Source organism: Apodemus sylvaticus, chromosome 22 (genome assembly GCF_947179515.1).
Source record: "Apodemus sylvaticus chromosome 22, mApoSyl1.1, whole genome shotgun sequence".
Taxonomy (NCBI): domain Eukaryota; kingdom Metazoa; phylum Chordata; class Mammalia; order Rodentia; family Muridae; genus Apodemus; species Apodemus sylvaticus.
In genome coordinates this window covers 31110768-31137733 of record NC_067493.1, presented here as the reverse complement: position 1 = coordinate 31137733, position 26966 = coordinate 31110768, and the positions used below count along the sequence as shown (strand labels likewise).

At 43.7% G+C, this 26966-nt stretch overlaps 1 protein-coding gene across 2 annotated transcripts in view; it reads right to left on the bottom strand.

Annotated features, from left to right (window-relative positions):
• The window catches only part of LOC127672850 (NXPE family member 3-like), a 35248-nt gene extending 30439 nt beyond the window's left edge, over positions 1-4809 (bottom strand). The window contains exon 1 of one of the 2 annotated variants that reach the window (XM_052168244.1): positions 2521-4809. In XM_052168244.1, the coding sequence (XP_052024204.1) occupies positions 2521-2577 (57 nt within the window). In that variant the 5' untranslated portion in view covers positions 2578-4809. The remainder of the gene's footprint in view (positions 1-2520) is intronic. The other variant, XM_052168243.1, reaches the window with a different exon arrangement.
• Between the last annotated feature and the right edge of the window lie 22157 nt (positions 4810-26966).

Here is a 26966-nt window from a genome sequence, read left to right as displayed (position 1 = left end):
GCCTTCCGAGTGCTGGCATTAAAGGCATGCGCCACCACTGCCGGGCTAAGATTTATTTTTGTTTAGGAGTGTGTGTGTGTGTGTGTATGTCCATGTGTTCGTGTGTGTTCATGTGTGTGTGTGTGTGTGTGTGTGTGTGTGTGCCACAGATGCCTATGAAAGTCAGAATTGGCCATTAGATCTCTCAGATCTGGAGTCACAGGTGTAACTCCACTCGGCATAAGTGCTGGGAACTGAACTCAGGTTCTTCTGGAAGAGCAGCAAGCATCTCAAAGCACTTAGCCCTCCAGCCCCCCATTGCCCTCCTTTGTATTCCTCCCTCTTCCAGGTGATCACCCTTGTCACCTCACATAGTCCCTGTCTACTGTCCTGTGTGTGTGTGTGTGTGTCCATGTGTGTCTACTGTCCTGTGTGTGTGTGTGTCCATGTGTGTGTGTCCATGTGTGTGTGTGTCCATGTGTGTGTGTGTGTCCGTGTGTGTGTGTGTGTGTGTGTCCATGTGTGTGTGTCCGTGTGTGTGTGTGTCCATGTGTGTGTGTCCGTGTGTGTGTGTCCGTGTGTGTGTGTGTGTGTGTCCATGTGTGTGTATCCATGTGTGTGTGTGTGTATGTGTGTGTATGTCTATGTGTGTATGTCCGTGTGTGTGTGTGTGTGTGTGTGTGTGTGTGTGTGTGTGTATCCTAATTAGCTTAATCAAGATGGCTCACAAGTGCATAGGCAAATTACCAGTAACCACAATACTGAAGAAAACCTCTTCCGCTTTCCACATTGACTGTTGACAGCAGGTAGATTTAGCGGGGAAAGACCTTCTGAGCTGCTTTGTAGTAATTTTTTTTTTGTTTGGTTCCCTTTTTTTCTTTCTTTCTTTTTTCTTTCTTTCTTTCTTTCTTTCTTTTTTTTTTTGGTGGCTTTTGGGGCAGATTTAACTGTACTATTGGTCTGAAGCTTGCTTTGTAGGCAAGCTTATAAATAGAGAGGATAAAAAAGCCTTTCTCTTTCCTTCAACACACATTTGATTTGGAAATGAAATCAACATCTCTAGAAAGAAGGCACTCATTTTAAAAAATCTTTCATACCCTTATTGCTCTCAGAATAATGTCCAATTTATTTTCTTATATTTCAAATCATTTGTCTTCTAAGAAAAGGAGGAAAAATTCTGTATTTTCCTGCAAAAAAACCTTAGTGCTTAAATATCAATAACAATACTCTGTGCATTAAAATTTCTGTTTTCATAGACCTACTAACAGGAAAAGCTTCCTCCTGACACTTCTTCACTTTTTCTTGTATATAACTTCATAGAAGTAACAAAGGTTTGTCCTCATCTCTTAGCTTGCTTTTGCTGGAGGTAAGGATTTAAATTTGTTTCCTTTTTGTGTTTTTTTTTTTTTTTTGAGACATGTTTTCTCCATGTAATCTTGGCTTTTCTGGGACTTGCTCTGTAGACCAGGCTGGCCTTGAACTCAAAGATCTGCCTGCTGAGTTCTGGGATTAAATGCAGGAGCCACTGCTGCCCAGCCTTAACTTGTTTTCTTCTTTACTGTGTCCATTTCATACATGTATTCAATGCATTTCCATCACACTCACTCCATTATGATCTATCTCCCTCCCACTCTCACTGGCCCCCTTTACCCCCAAGCCCCAACCTGTGTGTGTGTGTGTGTGTGTACACAAGACTTTTTCTATTCCCCGACCTTCCACACACACACACAGTCCATGCTAAAAATGAGGCCAGACACCAACAGTCTTCTTTCTCTTTATCTTAGACAGAGGACAACATCTTCTAAAGGCAAGAGAACTGAGGTTTTGCTGGTGTAGAACACAGCCATTAATTTAATTACCATTTTCACCACAGCAGCTGTGACAACAGGCAAGGCAGCCTCAACAAGGCTAAGTCTGCAGACTTCCCTGTGTAGAAGGAAGGTTTGGGGAGGATCCTTATCTGAAATTCCAGCTGCCCCACTCCCAGCCTTTCCCAGCTGTCTGCAATTCTGCTCCAGCTCCAGCTGGTGTCTGGCGGTGCTGGAGCCTGTAAAGGTGAAAGCTAACAATGGGGAGAACTCCATTTATGCATCTGTAGGGAAGTTGTGTGCAGGGCCTATTTGCTTATGTGGCCTCTTACTCGCATTCCAGTAAGCAAGCCAAATAAACCCATTTATTCTCCAAGCTGGGCATCGGTACAATTGTTCTCTTGTCTGCTGTTCGTGCCCTATGTCAGGCAAGAAGGCATTTGCTCAGGCCTTCCCAGCAATAGTCTACAAGCTCGCCTATACCTTTCTCCTTGGGACTTCCCTGGACAACTTCTTCTGAGCTTAGATTCCCTGATGGACCCCAACACATGGTACGTGCTCAAACTCCTTGTAGAACGATCAAATCCTGCAGTTGATGCTCTAAAGCTACCTCAGCAGTGGAAGTAGGAAGAATGAGAGCCTCCCCCAGTCTGCTCTGCAAGATCAAAGTTAATCAACTTACACATAGGCAGAAGTGGTAAGGAAGCCAACAAGAGGCAGGGAAAGTACTTACCAAAACCAGAACGACCAACCCCACAGTCAGAATCTTGTAGCTCTTGAATTGCCCCATGAATGGATCCACAGCCTAGACTCTTGTCAAATTATAAATATGAATCCAGGTAGCTCGTACAGTGTCATAAGTTTAACAGGTCCTTCCATTACAGAGGAGCGGATTTGTTATGTTTGGCTTCTCATTCCCATTAGCACCATCTTCTGACATGCTGTCAAATAGAGGAATGTGCTAATAGGAAACGTTTCAGCCGTTGGTGCTGAGATCCATACTCCTTGTAGAATGATCAATTCCTGCAGTTGATGCCTTCTACCTCAGCAGTGGAAGTAGGAAGAATGAGAGCTTCCCCAAGTCCATTCTCCAAGGTTAAAGCATGTAACCAATCCACGTTCACACATGGGAGAAACAGTAAGCAAGCCAATGAGAGGCAGGGAACGTACTTACCAAAACCACAAAGACCAACCACACAGTCAGAATCTTGTAGCCCTTGAATTGCACCATGAGCAGATCCACATAACCTTGCTTCTCCTTGAATTATAAATACAAATCTAGGTAAGACAGCATCATACATTTAACAGGCCTTCCAACTACAGAGGAGATGATAAATTGTGTTGGCTTCTAATTTCAGTTAGCACTGTCATCTGACATACATACATGTTGTTTAATACAGGAATATGGAAAGAGCTGTAGCTTGGCTTCCTGTTTGCTCCACCCAGGCAGATGGGTAAGCCCAACATCCTCCTACACCCCACATCCTGCCTGACTCTCAGGAGGTCTGCACTAACCAGGGACATAGGTGTCACTCCTGCCCAAATACCCACACCTTCTGTGACACCCACAGAGCCCAGCTGAAGCTGAACCTACACCACTCCCTACCAACAGTTCAATTTTCCTTCTGGTCTGCTCCTCTACCACAGACAGATGGGAGGGCCAATACCTTCCTATACCCCACAGCCTGCCTGTCTCCCAGGAGGTCAGATGCAGTCCTGATCTGCACCTCCATCTGCAACTGGAGCAGATCCTGCCCCTAGAACCCAAAGTCTGACTGTCTCCCAGGAGTTTTGTCCTAATTTGGGACATAGGAGGCCCCTCCTATCAGAGGCAGCGCTGCCTGCCTCCAAGAGGGCAAGCTCCATTCAAAGACAACCAGGCTGGTTAACACCAAAAATAACCAAATGGTGAGAGGCAATCACAAGAACATAAGCAACAGAAGCCAATGTAACTTGGTATCATCAGAACCCAATTCTCCTATCACAGCAATCCCTGGATACCCTAACTCAACTGGAAAGCAAGATTCTACCTAAAATCTCATCTCACAAAGATGATAAAGAGGCCTTTAAGGAGAATATGAATAACTCCCTTAAAGACATACAGGAAAACACAGGCAAACAGGTAGAATCCCTTAAAGAGGAACCAAATAAATCCTTTAAAGAAATACACAACCAAACAGGTAAAGGAATTGAACAAAACAGTTCAAGACCTAAAAGCAGAAATAGAAGCAATAAAGAAATTACACATGGAGCCAACCCTGCAGACGGACAACTTAAGAAAGAGATCAGGAGCTATAGATGTAAGCCTTACCAACAGAATACAAGAGACAGAAGAGAGAATCTCAGGTGTAGAAGATATCATAGAAGATATATCAGTCAAAGAAATACAAAGTGTGAAAAGCTCCAAACTCAAACCATCCAGGAAATTCAGGACAAAATGAAAAGGTCAAAACAAAGAATAATGGGAATAGAAGAGTGTAAAGATTCCCAGCTCAAAGGGCCAGAAAATATATTCAACAAAATCATAGAAAAAAACTTCCCTAACCTTAAGAAAGAGATTGTCATAAATGTACAAGAAGCCCAGGGAACACCAAATAGATTGGAACAGAGAAGAAAATGCTCCTATTACACAAAAATCAAAATACTAAATTCACAGAAAAAGAAAAGGATGTTAAAAGCTATAAGGGGAAAAGGCCAAGTAACGTATGAAGGTAGGCCTATCAGAATTACACCAGACTTCTCAACAAAGACACTAAAAACCAGAAGATCCTGGACAGAGGTCATCTAGACCCTAAGAGAACATAAATGTGAGCTCAGGCTACTATACCCAGCAAAATTCTCAATCACCGTATATGGAAACCAAAATATTTCATGACAAAACCAAATTCAAATAAAATCTTTCTACTAATCCAGCACTATAGAGGATTCTAGAAAGAAAATTCCAACACAAGGAGGGTAACTACACCCAAGGGGGAAAAAAACAAGATATTAATCATCTCACAACAAAACCAAAAGGAGAGAATCACATACACATAATGCTACCTACAACAACAAAGATAACAGGAACTAACAATCACCAGTCTTTAATATCTTTCAACAACAATGAACTCAATTCCCCAATAAAACAACACAGGATAACAGACTGGATATGTAAACAGGATTTGGCGTTTTGCTGCATATAAGAAACACCTCAGTGACAAAGACAGATACTATCTCAGAGTAAAGGGCTGGACAAAAGTTTTCCAAGCAAATAATCCCAAGAAACAAGTTGGGTAGCCATTCTAATATCCAATAAAATAGACTTTCAACCAAAAGGTGTTGCTACTTTGCTTCCAATCCAATTACCTGGTAAAAGAAATCTCAACTCAATCAGTAACAGAACAAGCTATAAGCCTAGATTGGGCAGATCTCCCACTACACTACTCTATTTCCATCTATATTATCCCACATAACTTGCGGTTTCTCCAGGCCATGAGCTTCTCCTTCTGCAGCCTCTCCATCCACTCCTCCTAGCTAGCTCCTCTCTCTTCCCCTCCATCCTCTGTAGCTCCTCCCACTTCCCCCAGTTCTCCTTTTCTCCTTCCCTAAACTCTCAGCTCCTCCCCCTTCCTTCTGCCCAATCATTGGCTCAAGCCTTTATTTGAAAAGTTAAGGTGGGGAGAAGGTTCACAAGATTCATCTGCAGCCCCTCTGAGAAGTGGAATTAGCATCAAAATACAAGCCCAGGACTATCCACAACAAAAAGTATCAAAAGAGATGGGGAAGGATACTTCATACTCATCTAAGGAAAAATCTACCAGATTGAACTCTCAATGATGAACATCTATGCCCCAAATGCAAGGGCACCCACGTTCGTAAAAGAAGCTTTACTAAAGCTCAAAACACACATTTGTAGTGTGAGACACCCCACTCTCACCAATGGACAGGGCATTGAAAGAGAAACTAAGCAGAGACACAGTGAACGTAACAGAAGTTATGAACCAAATGGACTTAACAGATATTTACAGAGCATTTCACCTCCAAACGAGAGAATATACCTTCTTCTCCCCACCTCATGGAACCTTTTCCAAAATTGACCATATAATCGGACACAAAACAAGCCTCAACAGGTACAAGAAGATTGAAATAGTCCCATGCATTCTATCAGATCACCACCAACTAAGGCTGTACTTCAATAACAACAAAAACAACAGAAAGCCCACATATTTATGGAAACTGTATAGCTCTGTATTCAATAACTTGGTCAGGGAAGAAATAAAGAAGTTAAATACTTTATAGAATTCAATGAAAATGAAGCCACAGTATACCCAAACATATAGAACACAGTAAAGCGGTGTTAAGAGGAAAATTCATAGCACTGAGTGCCTTCATAAAGAAATTGGAGAGTTCACACACTAGCAACTTAACAGCACACCTGAAAGCTCTAGAACAGAAAGAAACAACCAAATCCAAGAGGAGTAGATGGCAGTAAATAGTCAAACTTAGGGCTAAAATCAACCAATTAGAAACAAAGAGAATGGTACAAGGAATCAACAAAACCAAAAGCTGGTTCTTTGAGAAAATCAGCAAGATAGATAAACTGTTAGCCAAACTATCTAAAGGACACAGAGACAGTATCCAAATGAACAAAATCAGAAAGGAAAAGGGAGACATAACAACAGAAACTCAGGAAATTCAAAAAGAATCATCAGATCTTACTATAAAAGCCTATACTCTACAAAACTGGAAAATCTAGATGAAATGGATGATTTTCTAGACAGATACCACATTCCAAAGTTAAATCAAAATCAGGTAGACTATCTAAATAGTCCCATATCCCCTAATAAAATAGGAGTAGTCATTAAAAACCTACCAATCAAAAAAAGCCTTCCTTTTTACAAATGATAAACAGGCTGAGAAGGAAAGTAGGAACACCCTTCACAATAGCCACAAATACTATAAAATATCTTGGTGTAACTTAAATGCAGACTTAAGAGTTCTTTGTAAAGTCAGTTGGATGGTGTTTTGCTGGGGCAAACACGTCAAAGAACATTACACTGAAGCAGACATAGGAGAAAGGATGTTCTGCTAAAGCAAGCATGTGAAAGGACATGTGATGAAGGATTCCTTGCTAACAACACAAATGTATTGGTCTGCCTTACCTTGTGTACTTGAGCTGGATTTGTTGGGATTCCATAGAGAGAAACGTATCAAAAATGTCTGGTAGTGTACTACAGTTTCTTCCCACCTCCGAGGACTCGCTTGGGCTGACTGGATGCAAATGCTGAAGCAAGATCCATCCTGAGGTGAGGCACGAGGAAGATCATCAGATGTTTGGAGGGTATGGATAGGACTCTATGGAGTGACGAGCCAGAACTTGGCTTGCTGGTACAGCTAGCTGTACAATGCTTATGGGTCACAAGTCTTCGCTGATCTTTGATACCCTGAGGAAGGTATAGCTAAGAACTCCTGGTGTTCCTATTGGTCTCTCCTGCTGACTCGAGCTGAACTGAGGACTGGCTGTCTCTGTTAGGTCTTGTCACTGCTGTTGCTAACCTGACTTTACCAAACGGTACTGCTGGTGTATCCATTAAGTGTTTGTGAGTGGATCGAACTGTCTCTGCCTGGTAACCTGTGAACTGAAGTGCTGATTTCCAGATAACACAGAGTTGCTCCAAAGAACCTTTCTCAACAGGTCCACTGACCCCATATCTTTCTTTCCCACTACTTCTGGTGGGTGGTGGGTTACAAGAAAGGTTAAAGTGTTTAAGAACCATCATTAAAGGGTTGGAGAAATGGCTCAGCAGTTAAGAGCGCTGACTGCTCTTCCATAGGTCCTGAGTTCAATTCCCAGCAACCACAAGGTGGCTCACAACCATCTGTAATGGGATCTGATGCCCTCTTCTGGTGTGTCTAAAGAGAGCTACAGTGTGCTCACAAATCTTTTTTTTTTAAAAAAAAAGAATCATCGCTGGGCGGTGGTGGTGCACGCCTGTTATCCCAGCACTCTGGGAGCCAGAGGCAGGCAGATTTCTGAGTTCGAGGCCAGCCTGGTCTACAGAGTGAGTTCCAGGACAGCCAGGGCTACACAGAGAAACGCTGCCTCGAAAAAACCAAATCCAAAAAACAAAACAAACAAAAACAACAACAACAACAAAAAAAAGAATCATCATTAAAAAATAAGATTTGGCAATGGATTATGCTCTAGAACAAGAATCAACAAATGGGACCTCATAAAATTGCAAAACCTCTGTAAGGCAAAGGACACTGTCAATAGGACAAACAGCAACCAACAGATTGGGAAAAGATCTTTACCAACCCTACATCTGATAGAGGGCTAATATCCAATGTATACAAAGAACTCAAGAAGTTAGACTCCAGAGAATCAAATAACCCTATTTAAAAATGGGGTACAGAGCTAAACAAAGAATTTTCAACTGAGGAAACTCGAATGGCTCTGAAGCACCTAGAGAAATGTTCAACTTCCTTAGTTAGCAGAGAAATAAAAATCAAAAAAAACCCTGAGATTCCACTTCACTCCAGTCAGAATGGTTAAAATCAAAAACTCAGGTGACAGCAGATGCTGTTAAGGATATGGAGAAAGAGGAGCACTCCTCCATTGCTAGTGTTATTGCAAGCTGGTAGAGCCTCTCTGGAAATCAGTTTGGCGGTTCCTTGGAAAATTAGACATAGTACTACCTGAGGACCCAGCTATACTACTCCTGGCCATATATCCAGAAGATGCTCCAACAGGTAACAAGGACACATGCTCCACTATGTTCATAGCAGCCTTATTTATAATAGCCAGAAGATGGAAAGAACAGATGTCCCTCAACAGAGAAATGGATATAGAAAATGTGGTATATTTATACAATGGAGTACTATTCAGCTATTAAAAACAATGAATTCATGAAATTCTTAGGCAAATGGATGGAACTAGAAAAATATCATCGTGAGTGAGGTAACACAATCACAGAAGAACACACTTACTGATATGTGGAGATTAGCCCAAAAGTTCAAAATAAACAAGATACAATTTACAGACCACAGGAAGCTCAAGAAGGAAGACCAAAGTGTGGGTGCTTTGGTTTTTCTGAGAAAGAGAAGAAAATACTCACAGGAGCAATTATGGAGACAAAGTGTTCAGCAGAGACTGAAGGAAAGGCCATCCAGAGACTGTCCTACCTGGGGATTCATCCTATAAACAGTCACCAAACCCCAACACTATTGTGGATGACAAGAAGTGCTTGCTGAAAGGAGCCAGATATGGCTGTCTCCTGAGAGGCCCTGCCAGAGCCTTACAAATACAGAGGCAGATGCTAGCGGCCAATCATTGGACTGAGCATGGAATCCCCAATGGAGGAGTTGGAGAAAGAACTGGGGGAGCTGAAAGGGTTTGCAACCAACCAGACCCCCCAGAGCTCCCGGGGGCTAAGCCATCAAGCAAGAGGTACACATGTCTCCAGCTGCACTTGTAGTGGAGAAGTGCCTTGTCAGGCATCAATGGGAGGAGAGGTCCCTGGTTCTGTGGAGCATCGATAGATACCCCAGTATAGGGAAATCAATGGAAGGTAGGTGGGAGTGGGTTGGGTGGGGGAGTATCCTCATGGAGGCAGGGGGAGGGGGAATAGGATAAGGGTTTTCTGGGAGGGGGGGAACCGGGAAGGGGAATAACATTTGAAATGTAGATAAAGAATTTAGTCAATAAAAAAAAATAAGTTTTGAAAAATTAAAGTTACATGTAATGCTTACCAAGCAAGTGAAAAATCTGTATAAGAACTTTAAATTCTTAAAGAAAGAAATTGAAGACCTCAGAAGATGGAAAGATCTCCCACCCTTATGGACTAGTAGGATTAACATAGTGAAAATGACCATCTTACCAAAAGCAAACTACAGATTCTATGTCATCCCCATCAAAATTCCAACACAATTTTTCACAGACTTGGAAAGAGCAATCTTCAACATAAAAAAAACAACAACCCACAATCCAGAATAGCCGAAACAATACTCAACAATAAAAGGTCTTCTGGAAGGAGTCACCATCCCTGACCTCAAGCTGTGCAACAAAGCAATAGTGATAAAGATTGTATGGTATTGGTACAGAGAAAGATGGGTCGATCAATGGAATAGAATCAAAGACCCACAAATAAACCCAAACAACTATGGACACTTGATCTTTGACAAAGAAGCCCAAAACATACAGTGGAAAAAAGAAAGCATCTTCAACAAATGGTGTTGGTCTAACTGGTGGTCTGCATGTTGAATGAAAATCGATCCATATTTATCACCTTGCACAAAGCTCAAGTCCAAGTGGATCAAGGACCTCAACATAAAACCAGATACACTGAATCTAATGGAAGAGAAGGTGGGAAAGCGTACTGAACTCATCGGCACAGGGGAAAATTTCCTGAACAAAACACCAATAGTTCAGGCTCTAAGATCAACAATTGATAAATAGAACCTCATAAAACTGAAAAGCTTCTGTAAGGCAAAGGACACTGTCTACAGAACAAATCAGCAACCTACAGTTTGGGGATAAAATCTTCACTAACCCTACATCTAATAGGAGGGCTATATCCAAGATATATAAAGAACTTCTGCCAGGTGGTAGTGGCACACTTTAATCCCAGCGCTTGGGAGGCAGAGGCAGGTGGATTTCTGAGTTCGAGGCCAGCCTGGTCTACAGAATGAGTTCCAGTGCAGCCAGGGCTACACAGAGAAATCCTGTTTTGAAAACAAAACAAAAAAATAAAAACAACAACAACAACAACAACAACAACAAAAAGAAGTTAACTTCCAAAAACCAAATAGCCAAGTAAAAAATGGGGTACGGAGCTAAACAGAAAATTCTCAGGAAAGAAATCTTGAATGTCTGAGAAGCACTTAAAGAAATGTTCAACATCCCTAGTCATCAGAAAAATGCAAATGAAAATGACCCTGAGAATCTACCTGATATCAGTCAAAGCTGAGACAAAAAATTCAGCTCCACTATGTTTCTAGTAGCCTTATTTGTAGTAGCCAGAAACTGGAAACAATCCAGATGTTCCTCAACCAAAGAATGGGTACAGAAAATGTGGTTCATTTATACAGTTAAAAATGAGGACATCATGAATTTTGCAGGCAGATGGATGGCACTAGAAAATATCCTGACTGAGGTAACCCAAACCTAAAAGGTATGTACTCACTGATAAGTGGATATTAGCCAAAAAAGTACAGAATACTCAGGATACAACTCACAAACCGTAAGAAGTTTAACAAGCAGGAAGACCCAAGTGAAGATGCTTCAATCCCCCTTAGAGAGGGAAACAAAATAATGACAGGAGACAGAGGGAAGAAGGGATCTGGGTGGGAGAGGGGAGGTGGGAGGGGAGGGGAAAGGAGGAACAGGATCAGGTATTGTCAGGGAAGGGGGGAAGGACAAGAGAGAATTCCAGAGGACCAGGAGAATGAATGGAAATTTGCAGCTTTTGGGGGTGGGAGGTGTGGGGAACCTCTAGAAAGTCCCAGAGACTGGAAGGTGAGATACCGTCCGGACTCAATGGTAGTGACCTTGGCCAAAAGTAGGGAGAGGGAAGTCAAAGAGTCACCTCCAGTAGTCAAGGTCCCAGTGGAGGGACAGGTTTACCAACCCACAGTCAAAATTTCTGACCTAGAAGTGTTCCTATCTAAAAGAACCGCAGGGACAAAAATGGAGACGACTCTGAAGGAAAGGTTGTCCAGTGACAGGTCCAACTTGGGACCCATCTCATTGGGGGGCACTATTTCCGATGCTATGATATGCTTACAGGCAGGAGCTTGACATGGCTATGCTATGAGAAGGCCCTAACAGCAGATGACTGAGACAGATGCAGATGCTTACAGCTAACCATTGGACCCAAGTCAGGAAGCCCTATGGAAGAACTAGGGGAAGAATTGGAAGAGCAGAAGTGGTGGCAACCCCGTAGGAACACCAGCAGTCTCAACTAACCTGCCCCCCTTGGGGATCCCAGAGCCACCAACCAGGGAGCATACTCCGGCTGGTCTGAGGCCCCTCACACACATATTGCAGAGGACTGCCTGGTCTGGCCTCAGTGCAAGGAGATGTGCCTAAGGGAGAAGAGGCCCCAGGGAATGGGGGTGCCCAGGAGGGGGAGGGGGAGTACCCTCTCAGAGGCAAGGGGGAGGAGGAATGGGGTAAGGAACTGTGGTGGGGAGAGGACAAGGAGGAAGAGCAATCGTTGGAATGTAAATGAATAAATAAATAAAAATAGAAGACAATTAAAATACCATGACTTTATTCTTAGAGTAAACATTCCTAAATACAATATACTTCAGAAGCTAATTAAATATCATTCCGATTTCCTAAAAGAAAAACAAAATAGCTGTAGCCTTGTCCATTGGTGCTGAGGTCCATCCGGCTGGCTCCATTCCTGAGGTGCTGAGGGAGGCAGGGCTCAGGTTAGTAAAACAGGACCTTTATTCACAGTTCTATGTGGGATGATTCCGGGCCCCCAGGGACCCAGCGGGAATGTTTACTGGGAACCCCAAAGTCCTTGAGCTCAAGCCACCCTGTGGCCCTTTCCTCTGCCAAGTGGATAGAGCACAGAAAGGCCTGACAGGAGCAATGCTGGAGTTCCAAGGAAGAGAGTCAGTGGGTAGGGGGTGTGGGGGTGGGGCGCGGGATGGAGTGCGGTGGGCGGGGGAGGGGCACCTCTACTGCTTGACCTTTGGATCTGCTGCCCCAGAGCTTAGTTATTGTTTGTCTCTTTGTTGTTTGTTTCCCCTCACAGATAGAATAACACACTACAAACTGATCAGTGGTCCCTTCAAGGGAAAAGCGTGAGCACACCTGACTTCTAGTACAGGAACAACTGCAAGTCAGAAATAAAGTGCCTAAGCCCGTGCTGATTGCATTTCCTGAGCCTAGATCATTCTTTATACAGATGTGTTCTCCTCTCCTGCTTGTCTAACTAGTACTGAGATGAGTGCTTAACTTTCATTTTAAGTAAACTAAAAAACAGGATGTTCACATAGCTCCAGAAGTCATCTTATTACTCAACAACAAATTCCCCATCATCCTCTCGGCCTCAACCTTCCCACATAGTACACCCTCAGTGACTTACAAGTTTAGAGCCATGTCAGTGGGGCTCTCCTTATCTGCCTAGAGCTACTGAGGATTTAGTTCTGCTTTTGTTGGGGTCCAAGAGGTACCTCACAAACCACATGAACACCAATTTCAGTCAGATAAGGATAGTTTGTTGAGCACATGACCCAGGACCATGGCCCAGATCTGGGAACTGAACTGTGACCCTGAGGTAAGATTCTACATGGTTTTTTAACACTAAAACCCACACACACCTGTGCCAAGTTATTCTACCAATCAGGATTTATAAATGGAATTTCCTTAGGATCATGTATTTGTTGTACATTTATCCTGCTCCTACTGGTTGGGGTATTCAACTGTGGCAGGAGACTTGCTTTGTCTAATATTCATGACCTAATTTGTCTACCAGGATGGGACTTGTCTAACATTCACGTCTTAACTTGCTGACTAAGATGTCAGTTACCCATGTATGTGTCTCTTTCTACCAAGTAGGATGTCAGTTCCTAGGGAGGAACTCAACTACTACTCAACATGAAAGTTTTATTCCCAATAGTTTCTTATATTGGTGCAGGTTTCTCTTATGATGGGATCCATCCCAGGGGCAGCTTATAAAAATAAATATCATACAAGCCTATACACATGTGCAGGAAGTGCTTTTGGGTGGTTGGTTATTGTGGGTAACTGTACAAAGCAGTTCTACTGACTTCTGTAGCAGTTGGTTTCCACGGGCACAGAACATAATAGAATCTGTAATCAACTTGGGCATGAGAAAGGTTCCTAGTAACAGCAGAAACACCACAGGAGAAAGTTTCCTTATCTTAGTAAAAGCAGACAGGCTATCCGGGTAACAGTTGCCTAGGCCTTAACACTCTTTAAGTTGCTTTCTGAAGACTCTCGGTTAAATTCTTTAAGGAAAAGCAACAACTGATGAAGAGCAGGTTATTAGCTTTCTAAATAACTCTCCTGCTAAAGTAGTGGCTCACGGAGTTAATGCCTTACTTCCTTATTAATTACTTATCCTTCCTTCTGCCTTTTTCCTACTTGAATTATATACCAATAAGGTATAGAAATTTATATGTCTAATTCTTCACAATGATTTGTAACCTTTTTCTCGCTCCAGCCCAAATATTTATTTATTATATGTAAGTACACTGTATCTGTCTTAAGACACACCAGAAGAGGGCATCCGATCTCATTACATATGGTTGTGAGCCACCATGTGGTTGCTGGGATTTGAACTCAGGACCTCTGGAAGAGCAGTGAGTGTTCTTAACCGCTGAGCCATCTCTCCAGGCTGATCTGTAGCTTCTTATTTGCAAAAAATTATAGATGTAATAATGATGAGAGGCAGAGGTGTTAAACAACTTACTGGTAAAGAGCCTATAGACATAATGGTGTGTGTGTGATTATTTATTCCACATTGATAATAATTGGAAGATTATCCCAGAGATTCACTTTTTAAAATGTTTTAATGATACCTCATAGGTATTGCCTAAAATAACATTTAAATATCATATAGAGATTATTTTTCATGATTTTACAAATGGCTCTTCAAAAGGACAAGGAACATATGTTTTATATACAAATCCCACGTGCTCCATGAAACAGATAGTACCCACCCCTGGTTGTACAGCTCAACAGTCTAAACTCAACACAATCAGTCTGCTTCTATTAGGTGTCTCACTGCCATTGGATGTTTGAAGTGAGGTCAGTTCGTGTAGGAACTGGCACATGAAGGATAGACATGCACGGAGAATGGGAACTGCTCAAACTTGAGAGACCAGGAATGCTGCATTAGAACTGTGAATGCAGAGAGGGTAACAGAAGACTGCAAACCTTTGGAAGGAGGTCTTTGAGGAGGGAGTCTAGTGAACACAAGTTTCAATAGATGGGAGCTTGAGACAGGAAGAGAGGTTCAGCGTACTCCCTCCTGCCACTGAGTCTCCTTGCCTTGAAAAGAAAAGGTAAATAAATTAAAAACCTATAAATCCAGTTGTATTGAAACATGACCTTGAGACTGAACTACTGGCACCTCTGTCTCTAGAGAACACACGTAGGAAGGGTGTGCCTAGGAGGAAAGCCAGAGACATTCATTCCAGTTGTACAGTGAGGCATATGCTACTGAGACTACAGAAGCTTTTCCTGCTGGTGCCTGCTCAAATTATACATCGATCCAATGGTGTGCTCACAGCATTAGCAAACTAAGGAACTGCATCCTGTCCTTCACATCAAAAACGGAGACTTTCTCTTGTCCGACCTTTGAGGCATGGAGGACCCAAACCGCTCATGCTACTTTGAATTTATGGTTACTGAAACTTCAGAGTTTAAAAAGTATACGCTTGTATTTATTTGTAAATCGATACTGTAAATACTTGTACAAAGTAAATATTTAAGAATAACAATGTGAACAGGCTTGTGGTATATTTAAAGAAGAAAATAGGAGGAAATTGTAACCAGAAAAGTTTTTTCCCCTTCAGTATTTAGTTCAGAGAGTATAGTAGCCAAGGAAAGGACAGGCAAATACCTGTTTCTCAAATTCCCTTGGAGGCCAAAAGAAAGAACGATTGAAAGAACGATCAATAGGAGTTAGAGTCTCTCAAAGTTTTCACCAATAATTATTTTTGGTAGAGACTGAGAATTTATTACATCAGACTGCCTACAAAATGTAGTAATAACTAGACCCTGTGGTAAGTCCTACCCTGGGACTATTATGCTTTGGTCCTATTCACATTTTCATTTCATTTAGGGAATCAGTTGGATATATAGTCTCACACTTACATGGGGGAACGAACTTAACAGGTTTCTGTCTGAGATAACAAGAATCTTTGCCAATGTAATAAAACCAAATCAAATGAGATTTTAAAAGTATAAAAGCAGGTTTATTGGGGGCAGTGCTTGGGCTGGTTCAACGGTCTCAGAGAACAAAGCCAGAGATGTTTCCATGCAGACCATGCAGATGGGGTTGGGGGGGGGGAGTGGGGAGGAGAGGGAGAGAGGGAGGAGAGGGAGAGAGGGGGGAGACAGAGAAGGAGAGAGGAAGAGAGGGAGATAGAGGGAGAGATAATGAAGAGGGCGCTGGGATGGTGGGATGGCTGGAGTCACTTTTGAATCCACAGCACACATCTGGGGACCCTGCCTGTGGCAGGCGATGATGTAAGCAGCTGCTAGGTAGGGGTGATGCCGAGGCAGGAGTGAGGGTGTTGTGTTGATTTAAGAGGCAGTTGATAATGATAAAAGCTTTATTCCAATATTTCCAACCTTATAAAAACTTAGCTATTTGTGGCTAGTAAATGCCACACAGGTCCATGCCCGAAGCCTTCTCTGTTCTCCTCTCTTCTCCACCCCCCCACCCCCCCACCCGGTGCCTCCAACTCCTAGCTCCGCCTCCCTTTTCCTGTCCAATCACAGGCCTTCCACTACCCTAATTTGATTGGACATGGAAAATCCTGCAGCACACTTGGACCTGGCAGGATTTGTATATATGCTTATGTGTACATATATGTGTATATGTACACCCACACATATATATGGGGCAGAAGATAAAGTTTAGAGAGAAAAATATTTTCTTAGCTGTACATTTAAAACTTTTAGGCCCATGGTCTTGGTAATTGGGGGAGACAATCCCAAAACCAGGGAAAGGAGGAGGGATCCCACCTTCTGGAATAGGCAAGAAGTGGGGAACATTAGGCTCATTGACAAGGGTACTTACCCAGAGTCCATTTGATGCACGAGAAGTGGAGTGAAGTCAAATCCCTGAAGCTTACAAGAATCCCTTCCTTCCTTCCTTCCTTCCTTCCTTCCTTCCTTCCTTCCTTCCTTCCTTCCTTCCTTCTTCCTTTCTTTCCTCTTTCTTTCTCTTTCTCTCTTCTTTCTTTCTTTATTCTTTCTTTCTTTCTTTCTTCTTTCTTTTTGAGTTTACAAAAGAAATGAGTGGGACAGGAGAGATGTCTTAGCAGTTCAATTGCCAGCACCCACATGGTGGCTCACAACCATCTATAATGGTGTCTTCTGGTCTGTCTGAAAAAAGCGATAGTGCACTCACATACATAAAATAAATACATTTTTAAAAAGCTCTAGGCATATTCGAATTACCATTGTTTGTAATCTGTACTGAGACCCACACTGTAGAAAAGGCAGTAGACGTACACCTCTATGTCATGGTAGAAGCTTGTGGAATGATTTTGGGTTAAAAGCATGAATGTTCTTTAAGACAAGCTCAGGGAAGAGAAACCTTCCATGAAGGAGAAGGGGCAAAAGTTTGCTTAACTCTTCACTTTTCAGTATGACTAAAGACGGTGACAGAGGGGCTTCTTCCCTCTCCAAGAGACTGGGTGTACATACATTTAGCACAATGAGAAACACTTTTAAGTCTGTACTTAGAAGACAAACAAAGGATATTTTAAAATCTTGGGCTTGTGACTATGATAATAGTATCAGAACTTGTAGTATGAATATTTTAATAGATCCTGGCACGGGCTCCTTCCTGCCTTAGGCCATTTATGTTCTCGAGGGAAAAAAGGCACACACACAGTCTTTTTATTTTAATATGTCTTAAGCAGGACGATAGCTGGGCAAATGCCTAACCTCCAACCTGTTAGAATCTATTTTCTAGGATCCTCAGCCTGCAGGCCGCTGTTGAGCCCGGTCCTGCTCTCCAGCTGTTCCGTGCTCCTACCCCTCCTCCCGGGGCCAGCTGTGCTGGGGCGCCTTGTTCAGTGTGCTGGGGTGTGGGGTTGGGGAGATGGCTGCACGGGACCTGGGCGAGCTGCTGGGGCCTCACATGCCCATGATCCATGTGCCCAGATCCGGGGACCGCGTCTACAAGAACGAGTGCGCCTTCTTCTAAGACTCCCTGAACTCTGGAGGTGGACTCTGTGTATGCATGAATTCAGTTTTGGCCTTTGGAAGGGAACGCGGTGAAAGACATTTTCGAAAGAAACTGGACAAAGCGTATACATGCACCTCAAGGGGCACATGCAAGACACGGTGAGAGGCACCTCTGGTGGAGCTTTACCCCAAAAGAGGAATCCCGAAATATTTTTAGATCTAGATATGGGTGACGAGTTAAATAGTGACGATTACGAATATGAAGACGAAGCCAAACTTGTTATATTCCCAGAGCACTATGAAATAGCTCTTCCTAACACTGAGGAGTTACCAGCCCTGGAAATACAGGGACAAAGTGTGGAGCAGAGACTGAAGGGAAGGGGCATCCAGAGACTGACTGCCCCAACTGAGGATCCGACCCACGTGCAGACACCAAACCCAGATACTATTGCAGATTCCAAGCAGTGCTTGCTGAGCCTGATACAACTGTCTCCTCAGAGACTTTGCCAATGCCTGACCCATACAGATGCCGATGTACACAGCCAACCACAGGACTGAGCCGCAGGAACCCCAATGGGGAAGTGAGAAAGTGAGAGCCAGGACTGTGGGAGCTGAAGTGGTTCTCCTTCTTCCAAGACTGCTCTCCTCTTCCCTCTCCTGCACGCTGCCCCCTCCTTCCTTGTGGTCCCTGAGAAACCTATGTCTCTCCTCCCCAGCCATTGGCTGCTGGCATTTTAATTTACCAATCAGAATTAACGGGGGCGGGGACCAGGATCCCTCAGAGTCTTACAAGAGACCCTCTCATGCAAACAGTTTTGGGGGACCTAAATTAGCATTAGAATACAAGCAGCATCAAGCCAATCCACCCCAAGAACTCCACTGATCCATGCTAAAGCTGTGAACCTTAGAAGTCTTAACACAGCAGAAGCCTAGTGAAGAGGAACACGAAGTGTCTGTATTTCTTTTATATACCATAAATCACTGTTTAAAAAAATCACCATTTAGCTTTTCGCAGTGGCAGTATCGGAGCCAATGAGGTTTATCCGAGGTGCGAGTGTTGCTAAAATCACCATTTAACCTTTCAAGTCCAACAACCTTCATAACTCAAATTTATACACCTTACTTAAAACATCTTCTTAGACCCAAAACACTTAGATCTTTCGCAACGTAAGCTTTCATTTCTTCAGACCTTACAGAAACCTTGTACTTAACATCTTTTTTTTTTTTTTAATGTAGTGATTCATCATATTATACAGGTGGTTGATTACTGGAAGCAGTCACTGTAAAGCGAGTTCCTTCAAGTAAAGGAATTGTAGCAAGTTACCTTGAAAGTTGTTTTCTGAGTCTAGTAACACAGTAGACTGTGTCTAGACCTAGTGGTAGCAGCTCTGGGAGAACGAGGCTTGAAGCCTGATTTTTTTTTTTTTTTTTTTTTTTTTACCCCTGAAGAGGATGAAACCTTGGTTGCTGCTGTTAAACTAACAGAGCTATCATTAATCATCAACCCCATCAGAGACCTGAGAAGAATACAGTTCACCTGACTAAACAGGAAGTGTAGAGCAAGCAGCTTCTGTATATATTAAAAATGACAGACTTACTAGCCACCTGGACAATCACCCTAGGCTCCTCCACAGTGGGTGGTAGGCAGAGGTCCCACAGCAGTGTGAGTCTTTACCAGTCAGGCCTAGAAGATCTGACAAACTTTACTGTGGAGTAGGAAACTTGAGGGGTCAGGAGACTGTCATACCTGTCTAGGCGAAGTAGAGTGATCAACTCCCCAGTCCTGCTTGTCCGCAGTTTGGACAGTGTCATGTTAGCCATAGAGGTGAAGGATACTTTATAGTCCAATGTCCAGCTTTGCCGCATTTAAAGCAAGCTCCAGCTGAAGGTTTTTCTGTGCCCATCTTCTTTAAAGATTAGGGGTGCTGCCAGGAACACTCACTGATAAGTGGATATTAGCCCAAAAGCTCAGAATAAACAAGATACAACTCATAGACCACAGGAAGCTCAAGAAGAAGGAAGACCAAAGTATGGGTGCTTTGGTTTTTCTGAGAAAGGGAACCAAATACTCACAGGAGCAATAAGGGAGACAAAGTGTGGAGCAGAGACTGAAGGAAAGGCCACCCAGAGACTGCCCTACCTGGAGATTCATCCTATAAAGTCACCAAACCCAGACACTATTATGGATGACAAGAAGTTTGTGCCTAAAGGATCCTGTTGTGGTTGTCTCCAGGGGTAGGGGTGTTCCAGAGCCTTACACATACAAAGGCAGATGCTAACAGCAAACCATTGGACTGAGCACAGGGTCCCCAATGGAGGAGTTGGAGGGAGGACTGGAGATGAAGTGGTTTGCAGCCCCATGGGAAGAACGATGATGTTGACCAAGCAGACACCCCAGGACTCCCAGGGACTAAGCCATCAACCAAGGAGTACACATGTTTCCAGCCCCAAGTGTGGCAGAGGAATGCCTTGTCGGGCATCAGTGGGAGGAGAGGTCCTTGGTCCTATGAAGGCTCGATAGATGCCCCAGTGTGGGGAAATGGGGGTTGGGGGGCGTGGGAGTATGTTGGGTGGAGGGGCATCTTCATGGAGGCAGGGGGAGGGAGGATGGGTTGGGGGTTTTCTGGGAGGGGGAACTAGCAAAGGGTATAACATTTGACATGTAAATGAAGAATATATTCAATAAAAAAATTTAAAAAATAAAATAAAAACAAAAAGGAAAAGTGAGATCAGAAGAGGGCACCAGATCTCTGCCGGTGCTCGGAATCAATCCCAGTTCCTCTGGAGGAGCAGCCAGAGCTCTTAGCCATCTCACTGTTACTATAAAAGACGAGTGATGGGTGGGTGCTGTGAGACTGTGAGGAAAACGGCATCCTTGCAGCTGCTGCTGGCGATGTAAATTTAGTAGAGTTATAGAAAGCAGTGTGAGGCTTCCGCAAAATATTAAGAACAAAACTACCATATGGAGTCTGACGAGATGGCCCAACAGTTAAGAACGGTTGCTGGGCTTACAGAGGACTGGAGTTCAGTTTCCCCAACTGCTCCCAACTGCCTGTAACTTCAGCTGTAGGGGGAACTCTGATGCCCTCTTCTGGTCTCAGTGGGCGATTCACTTCCATTCACAGACAGATGGGCACATATATACATAAGTAAAAATAATAAAAGCAAAGTATCGTCGTTATTTAAAAAGATACTATGTGATCCAACCATTCCAGTGTTAGATATATAGCAAAGGGAAACAAAATCAATATGTTGAATAGATATCTGCATTGATATGTTTGCTAAGATACTACGTAAAATAGCTAAGGCATTGAATCAACCTAAATGTCCACAACCTATAAAGAAAGAAATAAGGCAGGTGGCAGTGGCACACACCTTGAATCTCAGCACTCAGGAGGCTGAGAAGCAGGTAGATCTCTGAGTTCCGGGCCAGCCTGGTCTACAGAGCGAGTTCCAGGAGAGCTAGGGCTACACAGAGAAACAACAACAACAAAAAAGATACAACAGATCATTATTATTATTCAGATCTGAATATGTAAGAGACTCTACCATTTGGCACAGGGTAGGTGACCTGAAATACCGTAATGAGCCAGACACATGAGAGGTATTGTATGCTCTATTTGCATACAAAATCTTTTGAAGTCAAATATATACAGGTATGGTGAACTTAAAAACCTGAGTCCTAGATGTTGATATAAGGTGTGTTTGGGGTCATTTTATATCAACGTGATGCAAGCTGGAGTCATTTTCGAAAAGGGACTCTCCATTGAGAAAACGCCTCCATAAGATTTGCCCGTAGGCAAGTCTGCAGTGTACTTTCTTGGTCGACGTGAATGGACTCAGCCTGGGGGGGGGGGGGGCAGCGGCAGCCTCGGCAGGGTAAGAAAGCAGAATGAGCAAGCACTCTTAGAAGACCAGCAAGCAGTGTTTCTCCACAGCTGCTGCTCCCTGTGTCTACCTCCAGGCTCCAGGAAGTCTTAAGTTGACTTCCCTCAGTGGCTGAGAAGCAGAACCCCAATGGGAGCCCCAATTGCCCTGGTAATATGGGGTAATTCCAATAGAAATTTCCAGAAATTCTGGTAACACTATCACCCTTTCCTCCTTAAGTTGCTTTTTTAAAATTTTTTAAAAAATATTTATTTATTATTATATGCAAGAGGACTGTAGATGGCCTCAGACGCAGCAGAAGAGGGCAGCAGATCTCATTACAGATGGTTGTGAGCCACCCTGTGGTTGCTGGGATTTGAACTCAGGACCTTCGGAGGAGCAGTCAGTGCTCTTAACCGCTGAGCCATCTCACCAGCCCCTCAAGATGCTTTTGAGCGTGGTATTTCGTTACCATGCAATAGAAACCCTAAGGCACAGTGGAAATCGGTTGCTTTGAGTGGGAGCATGCTGAGCCACCACCTCCAGCCTGGCCTTGAACTCTTGATCCTTCTCCTTCTGCCTCTGCTTCTCAGAGCTGGAATGTCAGTGCCATAAAACCACTTCATGTGGTGCTGGGTGTTAGACCTAAAGCATTTTTGTATGCTATGTAAACATTCTATAAATCAAGCTATATGCCGCACCTTAACAAAGTGGGAGGTCACTCTACCATTCGGAGCTTGAAGCTAGACAAATACTACTGTGTTGTTGAGGCACATATTATAGCCAGGCTAACCTGGAATTTACAGTCTTCCCGACAAATCATTTTTTAATTGGTACATGTCTTGGTATATTCTTGTTTTGTATCTTTATTTCCTTTTTTTTTTTTTTTTTGGAGTTGCTTAGCCTTTTGAGACAGAGTTGGATGTATCCCAGGCTTGCCTCCGTCTCCTTATACAACTTGAGCACCACCCTGAACTCCAGACTGTCCTACTTCAGACTCCTGTGGGCTGGGATTACAGTTCTGTGTGGTTCAAGGTGGCGTACTCCGCAGGGCTACGCAAGGAGAAGATTCTGTGCAGTAGACCTTGGGCATGTAGTGGGCCGAGCACTGAAGCAGGGTCAGGCTCGCCCTGTAGCAGCCCAGAGGGGTAGAAGGACATTTTGCAAAGGACATTGCTGTTTCTAGATGGCTACATACCCCAAATAGAGGTTCTGATGGATGGATATTTACTGATAGGAATTATTTGGTTCACTGAGTGATCTGTATTGAAGAACTGGGGGGTTGGTATAAAGTTCTGGGGTTCCAGCTCCTGGTAACCCCAACAGTATATAGGGAGAGAGGCTGAAATAAACAGATATCTCAAGGTCATTAGCCAGACTGCTTAGTCAAGTGAGAGGAACCACCTCAGAACATAAAGGTGGGAAAAGACATCTGAAAGTCTGCCTCTGGGTTCCTCATGCTCAAATGTGCACATACTTACGTTAACGGGTACATACAACACACACACAAGCACACATACACACCAGACACATACACACATACACCACATACATACACTCCCACATACACACATACACACACACAACACATACACACACATACACTTTTTACAGACACACACACACACATACACATACACTTTTCATACACACACACACATACACACCACCCCCATACACACACACACACACACACACACACATGGTAGGGGGAGCAATAGGAGGAGGGGAGTCAAATAAATAATTTTTTAAAAAGTGTCTGCTGGGCGGATTTCTGAGTTCGAGGCCAGCCTGGTCTCCAGACTGCTGGGTATAGTGATGCCTAACTTTAATCTCAGCACTCAGGAAACAGAGGCAAGTAGATGTTAGTGAGTTCCAGGCTGGCCTGATCTATATATTGAGTTCCAGGCTAACCAGGGCTATGCAATGAAACCTTGTCTCAAAGTAAAATAATAAAACAATAAAATAAAATAAAATAAAATAAAATAAAATAAAATAAAATAAAACAGGTGTGCAGAAGGTAACAGTAGAGGTGGGTGGTGAAGGGAGCGGCTTGTACGTATAACCCTAAATAAGCTGATTTCCTCATCAAGCTAAAGTTGCCTTAGTTCTTTTGTTTTTAGCACAGTCCAGGCCAGCTTCGAACTCTCTTTATAGCTAAGAATGAGCATCAACCCTCTTCTGATTTTCCCTCCTGCACCACCCAAGTGCTGTGATTATAGGCATGTGCTCCTACATCATACCCCTACCTCTGCAGTCCCAGGGTCCAACCAGGCTCTGCGCATGCTAGGCCCCAGCCTATTTAATTACACTGTCCCTGATGCTCCAGTACCAAGGTAGGCATTTCTATTACATCCTTTTATTTTCCTGTTTTTGTTTGTTTGTTAAAATCGTAGAAAGTTACTTTGGTCACATTTTATAAAAGCATTGGTTTCTTGCTGGGCATGCACTTTTAATCCCACCACTCAGGAGGCAGAGGCAGGCGAATCTGTGTTTGAGACCAACCCGATCTACAGAATGAGTTCCAGGACAGCCAGGGCTACACAGAAAGAAAAAAAAAAACAAACAAACAAAAAACAAAACAAAACAAAAAAAAAACGCTGTCTCAAAACAAAACAACAAACAAACAACGACAAAAAGACCTTTAGTTTCTTTTTTATTTTTGTTATTTTAATTATGTGTTTGTGTTATATTCTATACGTGCCTGTGAGCACAGGTGCCTGTGGAAGCCAGGGATTCAGTATTGTCAGAGGCTCTTATAGCTGGCTTTATAGGCAAGCTGAGCCACCTGCTGTAGGGGCTGGGAATTGAACTCAGGTCCTCTGCAAAGGGAGTCTTAACTGCTGAGTCATCTCTCCAGCCCCAGGCTCAGTTGACAGATGGGAGGAGGGGGAGATCCAACCTTGCCACTTAGCAACAGATATTCAGCAGAATATCTGTTCCAGATATCTGTTCCACAGAAACCATCATATTCTTTTTTTTTTTAATTACATTTGTGTATTTAGTTGTACATTCTTGGGGGTGGGGCACTTGTGTGGAGCTCAGAGAACAATTCCTGAGAGCCAGTTCTCTGCTTCCATCATGTAGATCCTGGAGTTTCCTGGAGACTGAACTGAGGTCCTCTGGTTTGGTGGCAAGTACTTTTTACCAACTGATCCATTTTGGCAGGCCCAAGTCATCAGATTCAGATAGATCAGCTAAGATAAAGTCTTGGGGCTGAAGAGATGGCTCAGTGGTTAAGACTACTTATTGCTTTTGCAGAGGACCTGGGTTCAATTCCCAGCATCCCCACGGTGGTTTATCACCATCTGTAACTCCAGTTTCAGAAGATTCATGCAATGCCCTCTTCTGATCACTGCAGACACCAAGTGTGTATGTGGTGCACATATAACCATTCAATCAAAACACTCATACATGTAACACCAAGTAAGCAAAATTTTTTTTTTTTAAGATGCAGTATCAGCTGTTTCTACGGTGAAAATTCAGAAACAACTGAAATGTTATGGACAAAAGAAAGAGAAATAAAATGTTGACACATTAATATAATGGAAAACAGTTCTCATGTTAAATGACTCGAACCAGAACTACATATGTCAATGAAAGTAAATCTTAGAACAAGTTGGGGAAACGCAAGTTTTGTGGCAGGTAAAAGCGAGACAAACATGACGCCCTGAACTGACTAGCCAGAGCTGTGTAAAGTAGCCGCGCACAGAGGCCCACATCTGCAGTGCAGAGGAATGGGGCGCACACAGAGGGCGTGGCTTCAGACCCAGGATCTGAAGGGATGCAGAAGCATCCCTCAGTCCCTACCTGGCACGCCCCGCCCCCAACCCGAACTCTCTGGCCAGGGGCTGGGCTGCCCTTCCCCCCAAGGCTCTTCCCCATATAATCCAGACACTTTGGTCTCCTCAAGTCGACCCGCCCCCTTCCCCCGCCACGCCCACCCCCACCGCCTGCCCATTCTCTGTCTTCTCTCCCTCTCTCTGCTTGCATGATTTCCCCTCTCCTCTCTCTCCCTTCCTATGGCGACTTCTCTGGTCTCCCTCTTTGGAGCCAGTAAACTCTCCTGCCTAAGAACAGCTTCCCAATAATATATATATTTAATTTGGCTTGAATTGGCGCACTTCACCAGTGTGACTTATTATAGAGAATCGCCCAGAGGGTCGCAGGGTACCTAACTTGTAGCACACTATGGAGAAATGGAGAGATCTAACTTTGACAAGGTCCAACGATGAGCTGTCTCCCAAAAGTTGTTTTCTGACACTTACATACATACTGTGACAGATATTTACAATAATAATAATAACAATAATGATAATGATATTTATATTTAATAACATTATTATTATATTTAAAGCTAGTTGCAGAAGGAGAGATACACAGTGTGATATCACCTATTTATATATTGAGATCAAAGAAAGATAAAGTGTGTGTGTCTATTGTAATTGTACTTTATGGGTAATATAAAACTTATAGGAAGATCGCAAACATCATAATCACGGGAGAACAATCAAGGAAGTCATTTCCTTTTGGATTCTTTTTTTTTTTTTAACTTTGATTGAGTCTTTGTGAGTTTCCCATCATGCATCGCAGTCCCAGTCATCTTGTTCCTCATATCTGCCCTTCAGCTCTGCAGCCTCCCCCTGAAATAAAAACCACACAAACACACAACGAAGAATCCAAGCATAGAAAACATCTCATCCTGGAAGCTGTCGTCCGTCACGGTGGCCCACAGCATGCCCCTCTGTCCTCACTTAACTTGCAAACGTTCATTACAATGAAGCATTGGTCTGGTTCGGGACCTGTGGCTCCTTCTGCGAAACTATCAATACCATATCTTCCCCCGGACTCCTCCAGGTTATCCTGTTGCTGCCCTGCGCTGTGGAGATCCTGAAGCATTGCATCGGAGGACTGGTCTTTTCACACAGAGATGTGGGGGTGGGCCAACCCAGAGCCCCGGTGGTAGCTAGGCTGGTTGGCAGGCTGGCTCTCCCTTATCTGTACCACTAGGGCCAGCGCTCCCACACCGCTTTGGCTAGGCCAACCAAAGCCGCCATTGACAGGAGATAGGTCAGCTCTCCTGCCCATCAGCACCCACACCGCTGGAGCCATCTCCACTGTGCTGCCCAGTAAAGGGGCAGGGCCCACTCTCCCAAGTGTGGCACAGCCTGTGAGGAGCTGGGACAGGTCTCCCTCACACACACACACACACACACACACACGCACACACACACACACACACTGCCACCAGGGTGGCGCTCAGGCCAGGTACAAGGCCTGCCCTCCTGAGTGCAGCAGCCTTAAGGAGCAGGGCCATCTCTCTCACTCTCAGGACCCTGTGGGCCGCTTTATTGACAGCTGGAGGTAGCAAGGGGGCAGGGCACCACCTCTGTGCCTGTGCCACACCCCATGGCAGACAGCTG